Raw genomic sequence first — 12,070 nt, forward strand, 5'->3', positions numbered from 1 at the left:
ACACTCTTTTTGCAGCAGCCACACTAACTTTATTATACTTAGAAGCTTACTATCAGAAATACAGCTCTTGTACATTCAACAGTTGAAGTTTGCATCATATACAGTGGCACACCTTTGTTTAGTTTCATGATTAAAGATTAAACAAGAGTTTGTTAGACAAAACACTATCTAGGCAATTAGTCCAGTATCTTCACATAGATATCCACAGGAACCATCAAGTATTGCTCTCAGTAAATACAAGTGAGCTGAGCAGTGTCAATGAAGACTTCCTTATATCCAGACAGCTCTAGTCCAACCCTTTCATATGCAAAGACTGTACATATCAGAGTCTTTATTCTTTCCTCTGAATGATATTAGCCATTAGAATATATTAGCCTTGGAGTCCACAATATGTGAGCAAGTTCTGAGACTTAAGTCACTTGCTGTACACACACACCTTTGATAAGTGAACTTATGCTGAAATACTAGTTCCCTTGTCTGAAAATTACCCTAAGATAGGAAACAGTATTATTATATTAAACAGAAATTAATGTCCTCCAAAAAAGACATGTTGACAGATTTGATGCTGTAATCTGAAGGGAGTACCTGCAAATCTAGGTGTGACATCCACAATCCTGACAGAGCTCCAGGCTTTATGCAGATGGCTTTTGCATGGTATCCATCTTACCAAGAAGATGGTCTTCATTTTCACTGGATTTCACATTCTAGTTGTATTTGCTTTTTTTTTTTTTTCCAGTAAAGGCTTATTAGAACTAGATAGGCTGCAGTTATAATTCAAACACAGGTGCTCCTTCCCCATCCCTCCTATGAGGTTAACGTAAGAACCCCCCCAGGTGCCAGCATTTAGGTGACCTCAACATTTTCTCTTAAAAATATTGCACAAAGTTGTACAGCCTTTTTATTAAGGCATAATATATTTCAAGGTAACAATTCAGTTGAAATATTGAAGACTACATCAAGGTAATACTTCATATGAAACAGAAGTCTGTACCATCAGTTATTACTGAAATAAATCCTGTTGGCTCCATGTTCTTGGCAGTCTGATGTAGAAGTAGAAGCACTCCAAAGTATAATCTTGTTCTTATATTCTTTGAGCTGAATATGCCCCTGGAACTTGAGAACCTCTGATTAACTGGCTGTGCAAGTTGGTGTCCTTGTACACAAACCAGATATTTCCTCCCCACAAAACCATATTAAGTAAACCAAATACCTGTAGGTTAAGAAAGAAGTGAGCTTAGGTTAAACAACAACAAAAAAAAACCAACAAAAAACCAACCCAGCAACACAGAATGACTTCTAAACAAGCCAGAAACAGCTCTCCAAACCAAAGAGATGACAGAAGACACCTGTATATGCTCTAGAGTGTGTCTAGGAACTACCACATCTAACAACTCTAAAGATAAATCCTTCAAGTTGTTTATATTCCTTTATAGGAAGAGAGGAGTTTCCTTTTTTTTTTTTAAAAGGAAAAAAGGTATCAGCATTGTATCGTAGTATAACCAATATCCCCACAAAGCAATCTTAACACACGTAATGAAAATATGCTTCTCAGCTACCATCTGCATTTTATAACATTCATTGAATGCTGCATGGCATAAGACATACATACCACAGATACATTCAGAGATCTCATGCTGGTCACAGAGCCAAAATGACAAGTTGTTTCTGGAGCTTTGCAAGAGTCCATTAGTGAAATAATGCCAGCCCCTGTTGATATTTTTATATCAGCAAGTGCCTTTGCCCAAGCAGAAGTACTGACCAGCCACAGAAAGGTTGTTACAATAGTTACAGCCAAGTCCTACAAAAGAGAAGTACTCATTAAAAGGTTTAAAAGAAATTGTAAGTACACAAGAGAACAAGGCAGAGACTGTGTCAACTACATTAGAATAACCATATCAGTACTAATGAACACAAGCATATCAGACATTAACAGTATTGTAATTATAAGTCAACATGGATTATAAAGTTGTGTATCAGTCTTTTGTATCTATCAAGCAATAAGAAATTTTATCCTTGGAAACAAATTTGTTTCTAAGCCAGTTGGCTGGCACTTCCTAAAAATTAAAGTCTTACAAAATTGGGATAGTAGGGTGATTCCAGTCTGGACTGCTGATATCCCAAAGTTTGGCTGGAAAGGTCACTAGGATTGAGAGATATTCCAGATCATACCCAAGAACGCTCTAAGGATCCCTCCATCTATCACATCTGCACAGCAGATACTCTACAGAGCAGGTAGTTCCCAGTGACTAAAAAGAGAGACCTCTCCCCATGGAGTAACTGTATACTCAAATACATACTAAAGATAAGTTGTGGGGAAGACACTGTTCACTTTAGGAAGACTTTCATTCTAGTCTTCACTTCAGTAGATGTATAGGACAAGATGCCGTGGATATTAAAGGACTTTGGGTTCCTTCCTCCTTTTGCTCAAGTGCTGTAGCCACAAATCCAAGATACATGGCTCACACTCCACATGCTTTTGGAACTACTGAATATTCATACATTAATTCAGATTTGGCATGTTAACAGTATTTTTCATCCTTCTTAGGAGTACAAAAAGATAAGACACAGAAATACTTATACTTACAGTTAGTGGAAACTTGCTGTTGTGCTGATACACATGTTTATATCCAATATACACTACTAGGGCAGCAATGCAGTAGAGGAAAACCAATGCTGCAAGTGTAACAAAGAACTGTGCAGAAGAGGAGAAGTTGCCCACAAGATAAATGTCAGTCCAAGTACCACCACAGCGATTAGAATCTGGTGCACTAAATTGAACAGTATTCAACCTAGAAAAGATAAAATATTACATAGTTATAGTCTACTATGCAGAGGAAGCTTCATACAGTCATGCTTCACAACACCACTGCTTCCTTCAGCATGCTAGTTGTTTAAGATTGTAGAGAAATTGTTTGAATAACATTATCAGTTATACAATACAGAGGTACACAGATATCTCTGAAGATTGTTCCCTATCCTACATTGATAGGCAACAGTAGCTTGAAGAGAAAAATGTTGATCTTACATTTAGACTAACTGAAGAAAGTAGCCCCCATTCAGAAGCAGACATATTTTGGAGGCTAGCACTTAAAGGTGGAGTGAAGGTGAAGGGCAAGACTTAAAAAGAAGCAACTGCATATCTACACACAAATGCAAGCACTGAATCTTTAAGCAAAGGAAGCTCAATGACCAGCACAGAAGCATTTCAGATTTCTATCTTCTCCTCCAAGTGCTGCTACAATGCTGAGGTTTGTGACTAAGCTCTGTACTTCTGTAGTGGTCTTTACATGCTAGCATCAGAATCCATTTCTATCATTACACATATGCCTACTGAACATGCAAATAACACATGTACTTCTTATGATTGTGCCAAAGTTAGAAGAAAGAATAAGCCTTCTTCCTCATGCTTCAAGAAAGCAGCTTGCATTTACATTATAATCACAGCAGAGTATTTAGTCATGTACTGCAAAGCCTCAGAAACACTGTAGTGGAATAAACTGTGAAGTTAATCTTCTCCATTCTGCCTTTGTATGAAGATATCATGACAACAGCACATCAAAAACAGTCCTACCTGGGTCCCCAGATCAACTATGTTGAAAGAAAGAGGTTGCTAAGACTGTAGATAATCTTAGAGGTCTTTTCCAGCCTCAATGATTCTATGATTACTTGCACTGTTCTGCCGATTAATCACTTTATGTAGCTTTCCCACACAGGCAGAATATAGCTTAGGGTAAAATAATACAAAATATTAACAGCCAATTGTCACCTCTACCTCCCTGCCTCACAGCACACCAATGACCAGAGTGCTTTCAACTATTATACCTTAATACTTCTTTCCCTTCAACTACCACAGATCAAGTCAAGAGGGTCATAATATTAGTTTGTGTATGTGAGCTGTTCACAAGGAGAAAGATAGAAGAAAAAATAATCAGTGTATGTGAGTAACAGCTGAACAGATTAATCTCACCTGAATGGATAGGCAAACACAGCTGTAACTGTTTTGTTCACCACACCCTTGCAGGAAACTAGAAGGGTAGTTTCCCCATGAAAGCTTCCACATGTTGAAAAAACAAAGATGGAAAAAATCTAGAGATGGAAACAAAGACATTAGCACACATCACTAGAGGTCAAAGGAAACCATCCCAGCCTCTTAGCAGAAAGAGTTAATAAGAACCAAGAACTAAGCAAACAAATAAGTTATTAATGAAAGAGCACTAAAGCAAAAGCAAGAAGGAATCAATGCACCATGTTTCTATAGAAATAATTGGAAAAAAGCAAACAAACAAGTCAGTTTCAAAGATTCTTGTTTACACTCCACTCAGCTCTATTGAGGAAGTACCATTTTGATTTGGATGCTGTCAGGGAAAGCCAGCACAGTATCTCCTGTAATTAATAAGCACTTCTAGGAGTCTCAGACACCCACAACTGTATGCTGACATAGCAAGAAGCTATATCTCTAAGTAGCTCCTGCTTGCCCTCTGTGAAGTAGGGAAACTCCACAGCTCCTACAAGCAGGATGTAAGATACTACCACCCAGCAGCCCAAGTTGCTGTAACAGCAGTGATTAGTACATCATGTTATTCATCTGCAGAAGTGCTTCCTTCCCTCCTAGAGGGGACCTGAGGAGCAGCTCTTTGCAGAGCAGCCACTCGTAGCTGCACAACACACAGAATGGACCAACAGGCAGCCAACCAACATACTCCTGCTGAGGACTGCACAGCCACGGCAGTCAAGCTTTGAGCAGGAGGACAAACTACCAACCCCAGTGGGGCCTTTCCTGTCCCACTCACCCATTCGAGGACCTTGATGAAGCCCAGGGGCTCCAGCAGCAAGCCATAGTCCACCTGCAAGCCAAACATCCTGGAAGACCACAGAGCAGCCTGCAAGTCCCAGAGAAACCCCTAGTACCCCCTAGGTCCCCAGGCAGCCCCTTTAGAGCCATTGCCAGGCTCCACCCCACCCACTCACATCACACTGTAGGCAGCCCCGCCCCCATTACCTCATACGGGGATGGCCTTGCTGCATAGGACCTTGCACTGCTGATGGCCCTGCTCCCTGTTCCATCACACTGGGACCCTATGCAAGGGTCCAGCTGTGTAAGATGACTGCTGCTGCCGTGGAGGACGTGAGTTGGGATCTCACCTGGGGTAGCAGGGCAGTCAGGGGTAGGAACAGCTTTGGCTGTTTTGTGAAATACCCAGGAGTGCAGGACTCAGCACTTGGTCTTGTTGAAGCTCATACAATTGACACTGCAGCAGGGTGTGACATTATCACACAATTTGCTTCTTTGTGCAAGAAGGAGCTTACTGTGTGGAGAGCGAGAGGTGCTGAGATCTGCCAGCTGCTATGGGCTCCTGGAGGCTGCCCAATGTAAAGCTGTGAAAAGGACGGTTCATTTTGCTGCTGTGTTATACATGTAGTTGCACAACCTGGCAGCCTCCTCCCTGGCTGGTGACTTCTGCTTTGTTCTCGTGTGTGCTTGTCAGTGTAACACGAACTGCACGGACGAAATACTGTCAATCCGCAGCTGTCTCATTTTGATGTGCCTGTCTGTGAGGATTATATAAACTAGTAAAATGAGTAGAGTGGGCTCGTTTATTACATGAAAATGATGTTGGTGCCTCACAATACAGTGAATTAGTGTCACTGATCCTATTTACACCAAAATCTGTAAACTACTTTTAAATCTGATGTCACTTCAGGCTCACCAGCATTAGTATTAAACTAGTTATTAAAGTGTCATCTTGCTGTTAAGATCAACTTACAAATTAATTATTAATTAGTTATAAATGGTAATTAGTTGGCTTCTATATTGGAACTCTCCAAGAATGTGCATCTGTGGCTACAAAACACAAATGATGCAGAGGGCACTGAAGGGTGAGAGCACCTGCATAGCGAAGGCTAGTTGTGCAGCTTTCCTTGGAGGTGTGAGGCCGTGCGGCAGGCACTCAGGGAGCTAGGACAGGGTGCCAGACCTCTCAGCACTCCAGCAGAGTGTATAGGCATCGTTAAGCATATGCTAGAATTGATTTTTGAAACTTGGTATCATCTTATTTCTGTCTGCGTATGCCTTCGAAGCACAAAAATGATCAGTCATTCCTTGGAATAAGCTACTAAAACACTCTGTGTGGTTAGAAATGACAGCAGGGTATCACACTAGTGGGAACTTCAGGACAGCAGGGACCTAAATCACCAGTCTGCAGAACTGCATTTCAAAATGAAAGTAACAAGGCCAGTGATGATCATAGAATAATAAAATAGTTTGGGTTGGAAGGGACCTTTAAGATCATCTAGTTCTAACACCCTGCTATAGGCAGGGACACCTCCCAGTTGACCAGGTTGCCCAGAGCCCCATCCAGCCTCGCTTTGAAAGCTTCCTGTAACGGGGCAACACCTGTGTGTGCGCTGGTATTGTGCTGGAAATGTGGAGCCTTGAGAGAGCTCCAGCTCCTGAAGATGTGTTGTTCAGCACAGCTGTCAGACCTGTAGCAGCTCAGGGCAGAGCTGTCTTCCAGGGCATCCATCCTGCAGCTTTGGGGCTACTCTAGATATGCTCAGCACAGGCTACCTGACCAAGAGAAGGTCTAAGATTACAAAATTTGTTATTTCATTGGTTATGACAAATTTGATTTCATTGACTAATGTTGCAAAGGAATTTGTTATTTTGGTGCTGAAAGTAATCTCTGTTAAACTTAATAGAGTCGAATGGTGGGTACAGGTTAGGGAACAAGACCACGGCAGAGCTCTTTCACAGGGATATTGCAGTGGCACAGCTGAAGTGTTCTTTTCTTTAGGCTGTGAAGATCTTGTGAGATTGAACTCTGGTGGAGAAGTCTCTGTGGAGCTGATGTTTTTTTTTTTCTTGTTTTTTTTTTTTTTTTTTTCTGTGTTAATAGGAGTATTTCTAATGTGGTTGGTGAAATTGCCTCTTGTAAGGATCTGTCACAGTTCAGTGCTATTTCGCCTGAGTTAAATGAGTAGTGACTGAACCAGGAAAATGTACCCTGTGGGAGACAGTCTATGAGCCCTACTGTCTGTGTAGTACATGAATCTCATCACAACATACCAAGAAAAAACAACCAATGTTGAGTGTTTGAGCCACACTAATTAGCCTAGCTGCCTTGAGCAGCCAGTTCTTTTAAGGAGTTAAATAAGATTTAAAAAAGGGACAGGTCAAGAGAAAAGATGGAAGATCTATTTGGTTATTTTCTCCACCACTGTGAGAGAAGCTGTGTGCACAGGAAAAACCATTCTGTATGAAACTGGTATTCGTTTCAGTCTAAATACCCCAAGCAATCCCCCTACATCCAATATATCTCAGTATTTTTCTTTGTTTCTCTATCTTTCTTCCTCCCCATCTTCTACTTAAACCTCAGAAGCAGAACATCTCTATAAAAGTACACATAGGCATTTGTCTGATTCCTCTCCTTTTCCACTCATTAGTTGGTTAAAAGTATTTCCTTATTTAAAGCATTCTTCAAAAATGCTCTCAGTCCCTAATTGATTTTTTTTTTCCCAAAGTCTCTCCAGGTATCAGATACCTGATAGGGAAGTACTCTCAACTTCATGCTGTATTCTAGCTGTGGGCTCATTAATTCAAAACTGTAAAAGGCTCTTAATTTCTCACTCCATATAACTTATCTCTTCACTGGGGTTAAAAGCATTTTGGAACATTTTTGCTAATAGGTTGCATTCCAAAGTGGTATCAAACATATTAAATGTAGATGATGCTTTCACAGTGCCAATTTCATAAGCTAAACCCGATTCTAAATCGAATCTCTGCAAGGAAGAATTTAAGCAGGTAAACCATGAAACTGTTTAAGAGCAATGAAAAAGAGCACTACAGAAGAAGAGAGTTATTTTGCTTAGAAAATTGGTTTGGCTTAGAGAGAAAGTGAAAGAAGTATAGAAATTATACAGCAAGTGGGAGAAGCTGTTAATAATGAATATAAACTAGAAGGTAGCCTCTTGCAGAAAAGTGATAAGAGAGCAAATGGACCAAGGGACCAGTATATGATCTGCAGACTTGCAGACAACAGCTATGCATTTTTAAAATGTAGAAGGAAGAGATTATACCAAAGTGAATAGATAGAAATGGTGGGAATCAACTCAAAGGAAAAAAAAAATGCAGGAAGAATCAATATTATGTTCTGTATTTGGGAAAAAGCAGAGAAGTATTAATGTGCTAATAGTATAATAAATCCTTGCCACTCCAGCAGGACTCAGGAGAGTGTTTTGTCACATCTGCTAAAGCTTTTCTGTCAGCTGTCCGTACCCAGCAAGCCCAGTTTGGATGAGGTTGATAAAAGAGCTCTTGTAATACTACTACTGATTGACAGTCATCTTTGAAACACTGCTCAGGATCCAGATGTCTGATGTCATGGCAAGGCCAATCCTGTCCATTTATCACTATTCCTAAGGAAAAAATATAACCCTCTTAATAGAGAATTAAATAAACATAGCTTATCTCGAGATATATGGTCATTTGGGAGTTAGTTTTTGCTGACTGGCCTATGCCTTATCCTGTGCTTAAGTAGCATGATTAAAATACTGAGCTGATGCAGTTAATAGCTGTCACTGTGACATGTATTTGACCTGAGACTTGATGAATGGAGAAGAATATAAAACTGATGTGAAACACTGATGTAATTAGAAGCTACCTAACTGATGTGAATCACTGATTTTAATTAGAAACTAACTGGTTATCTTAAACTGAGAATGCATAAATTAGTGAGGAAGTAAAAATAATTTCTCGAGATACTGAGTCTCATTCTTTGGAAAAGAGAAGACAGAGCTGTGGGGCTTATATAGCCGCTGTCAGGGTGTCTGGTGTGAGAGAAACCTGTGGGTCTGCCTGCTCTCTAGAGACACATCTCTAATGGAGACATTAAGATACAATGGGGACAGCAAGGTGCCAGTGCTGCTCTGCAAGGAGCATCCTCTGAGCACTGCCTCACTGACTGAGATGAATTAAAACTGCCTGATTGGTTAAGGGTCGTGGAGAGCTCCTTTTCTAAGACTGAAAGAAGTTGCATGGTTTAGCTCATCAAAGTGAAGAGTAACTGAAGATATTACTGCTGGCTTGAAGTACATCAGAGAACAGATTCAGGGAAGGAAGAGGTTGATACTAAAAGACAATTTTACCACAGGGATGACTGCATGTAATCAAGGAATGTAATTTATGTTGAGTATGCAGCGTAAGTGTGGGGTTCTGGAGGTGTCTCGCAGCAGCAGAATATTTGTGATATTGTGACTTGTGATAGCAGTGGAAAAGAACTTGATGATTCTTGATGTCCTTTCCCATGCTGATCTCCTACACAGTCCAAACAGGAATTAATTCAGGGAAAGTCATAGGGTCTGTGTTTATAGAAAAAGCAAGAGAGGATGATTAATTTTGAACTGATCTGGCTGGGAGACACCACTGCATGGGGCTGCCCTGCCCACCAGACTGTTTAGCAGTTTTACTGCTGAAACATTAGAAACCCTCTCTGCTTGAATCACTGTCCGCCTATCACCAATAGGGCCCACTAAACCATGTCCCTAAGCACCACATCTCCACATTTCCTGAACACCTCCAGGGATGGTGACTCCACCACCTCCCTGGGCAGCCTCTTCTAATGCATTACCACCACAGAAGGTTCTTGGAGCTGCAGTTTCCTCACGGGCAGTTTGATTTCCTCATGGAAATCTACAAGTGAACCTCGTGCCTTAATTTTCATAGCTCAACATTTGTAGGTGTTAACAAGTCAGCTGTGAGGCAGCCTGTGCACTGTGCTGAGCTGTGAGTTGTTCTGTGAGTACACCTCAAAAGGCCATCGCTGAAGATGGAGCTCTGGAACATACCAGACAATAATTATGATGTGTGCTATTGTATTTAAAATTCTAGCTTACACTGTAGAATCTTCAGGCAGAATGAAGCTGTGCTGAGCGGTTGCAGTTGTGCAGACAGTATCCTGTCATACCATCTAGTGGCCTGCTGGGATACAGCATGCCGTGGAAGTTATCCAGCTTCAGGAGAAGGCAGTTATTATTCATACCATAAATTATTCTTAATTTATGTTTGTCACTTGTGCAACCCAACAGAAATGCATTTACAATGAATTACTTGGATGAAGGGAAGATATTAACAATGTTATGGATGATTTAAGGTGGAAAGCGTGGGAGAAAGGAGGTAGAACTATCCTCTGCTTTAGCCAAACCAGTATGGTCAGCCAAACGTTGTGTAAGCATCAGAAGCTTCTCTGCATTAGAATCATTAAAGCCTAACATTACTACATGCGACCTGTATATTATGGCAAAGCACATCTCTGTAGTGCTATTTAGAATTTATTTTTTGATGAAATAAGGTAACCCTTCCTCTTTCTCCTACTTTCATTTTCTGATAACTGTCTCTGAGAACTAAACTAGTATGCTGGTTAAAAATGGTTTTCCACCCCTGGATACACTGCCATCCACAGAAGTTTGCACTATCACACATTTGTTTGGGATTAAAAAGAAAACCCATTATTTATTTCATTTTGTAATTTATTTTCTTTTATTTTACTTATATATTTGTACCAAATAGATGCACAAAACCCTGTGCTGTTACAAAGCAAGATGTAGTTTGCAATAGGATGGAGCAGCTATATAATAGGATGAGACAGGAAATGCCTTTTTTTCAGCTACCTCATCTTGGAAATTTCTCCTTAGCCAAAGTGATTTCTGACCCTCCCCAGAAACAACCTGACCCTCACAGAAGACATCAGATGTCCACTGCAAAAAAGAAGATGATGATTCCCTTTCAGGACACTGTATTGAGAACACAAGGAGCAGGAGAGTTGCGCAGGGTAGGACAGGATTCCTCAGGAGCTTCCAAATGCACTGTGTTTTTCTGAGCAGGACTGGAGTTCACCTCAGATCCACTCAGCAGTTTCAAGTTTCCAAGGACTTGTGGCACACTGAGGCTGAGAAGCAAAGCAGCTTTAGAACTTGCCCATTTATTTGATGGATGAATAAATGTAGCACTCCACTCTGCATTCCACTCTGCATCCTGAACAAATGCTGCTACCCCAATATTTTGCCTATCCAACCAAATCTCAATAGAAGTTTTTGTATAATTAATTATACAAGCAAGCAGAATGCATTGCTTTGCTTTATTTTTTTAAGGTTCCAGATTTTCCAACTGTTGACAAAGGATGTGTTAATGTCATCATTATGAAGTTCTGTTGTTTACTGTTTTCTTCAGCAAGCAGTAATTTTATTGACTTTGGCAGAGACATTGGTGTTTTGCATGATTTCAATGGATTTTGTGGCACAGACGCACAATATAACCCAAGATGTTCCATAATAAACAGGACTGTTACTACCAGATGGAAATAGTCCTGAAGCATTACTGGACTTGAGAAAACAAAAATGTTTTAGGGCAAACATTTTAGGGCTTAGCTTAATCGTCTTCAATCAATATCTACTTATAAAATAATATTTTTGAAAGAAAAACAAAGCCAAAAAAAGGATATAAACAGTATTTATTTCAGATTTTACTATTTTATTATCTGTGCAAAAATTTAGTATATGCTGCTCTTTAAAAGACCTGCTGACGCACAAGTTAGTGAGATAACTACATGAAATAATATGGATCGGGGATGAGATATTTCTGATCAGAAAGCAAAGACTCAGAAGATATTCTGGCAGTGAACTTAAATATACTTGAACTAAAAGACAGTAGATAATGGTTGGCCTTATTTGTAGAACTGCTCAAATTATTAATTGTGAATTTTGGATTAATTCTAAATGTATCCTGGTAACAATAGCTTATGCAATCAGTGGATAATGAGCCCTGACACATGACAGGTTTATAACTCAAATCTGGGTCGTGGACATGAAGCCACAAAACAAAAATTAATCTATTCAACAGTACAGATATTTCTCATTCTAAATTGTGAGAAAGGAAGTCTTACGTGCTTGGGTGGAACGGCTGTGCACAAATACAGATGGTTCAGCAGGAATTATTTGCTTGCCAAGTGGGACACAATAGATACTCGCAAAGAGTGTGTTAAAATTTTGGAAGCAATGAAATGCACTGGGTAGACTG

At 40.1% G+C, this 12,070-nt stretch overlaps 1 protein-coding gene across 1 annotated transcript; it reads right to left on the reverse strand.

Annotated features, from left to right (window-relative positions):
* Positions 1-708: 708 nt before the first annotated feature.
* Positions 709-4,954, reverse strand: SYPL1 (synaptophysin like 1). The gene is made up of 5 exons (XM_031597737.2): positions 4,791-4,954; positions 3,968-4,086; positions 2,585-2,789; positions 1,610-1,798; positions 709-1,210 (listed from the first exon to the last, which is right to left on the reverse strand). The coding sequence occupies exons 1-5, from the start codon at positions 4,857-4,859 to the stop codon at positions 1,082-1,084; spliced, it is 711 nt and encodes a 236-aa protein (XP_031453597.1). The 5' UTR covers positions 4,860-4,954; the 3' UTR covers positions 709-1,081.
* Positions 4,955-12,070: the final 7,116 nt, after the last annotated feature.

This window comes from Phasianus colchicus, chromosome 1, assembly GCF_987193195.1.
Source record: "Phasianus colchicus chromosome 1, bPhaCol1.hap1.1, whole genome shotgun sequence".
NCBI lineage: Eukaryota > Metazoa > Chordata > Aves > Galliformes > Phasianidae > Phasianus > Phasianus colchicus.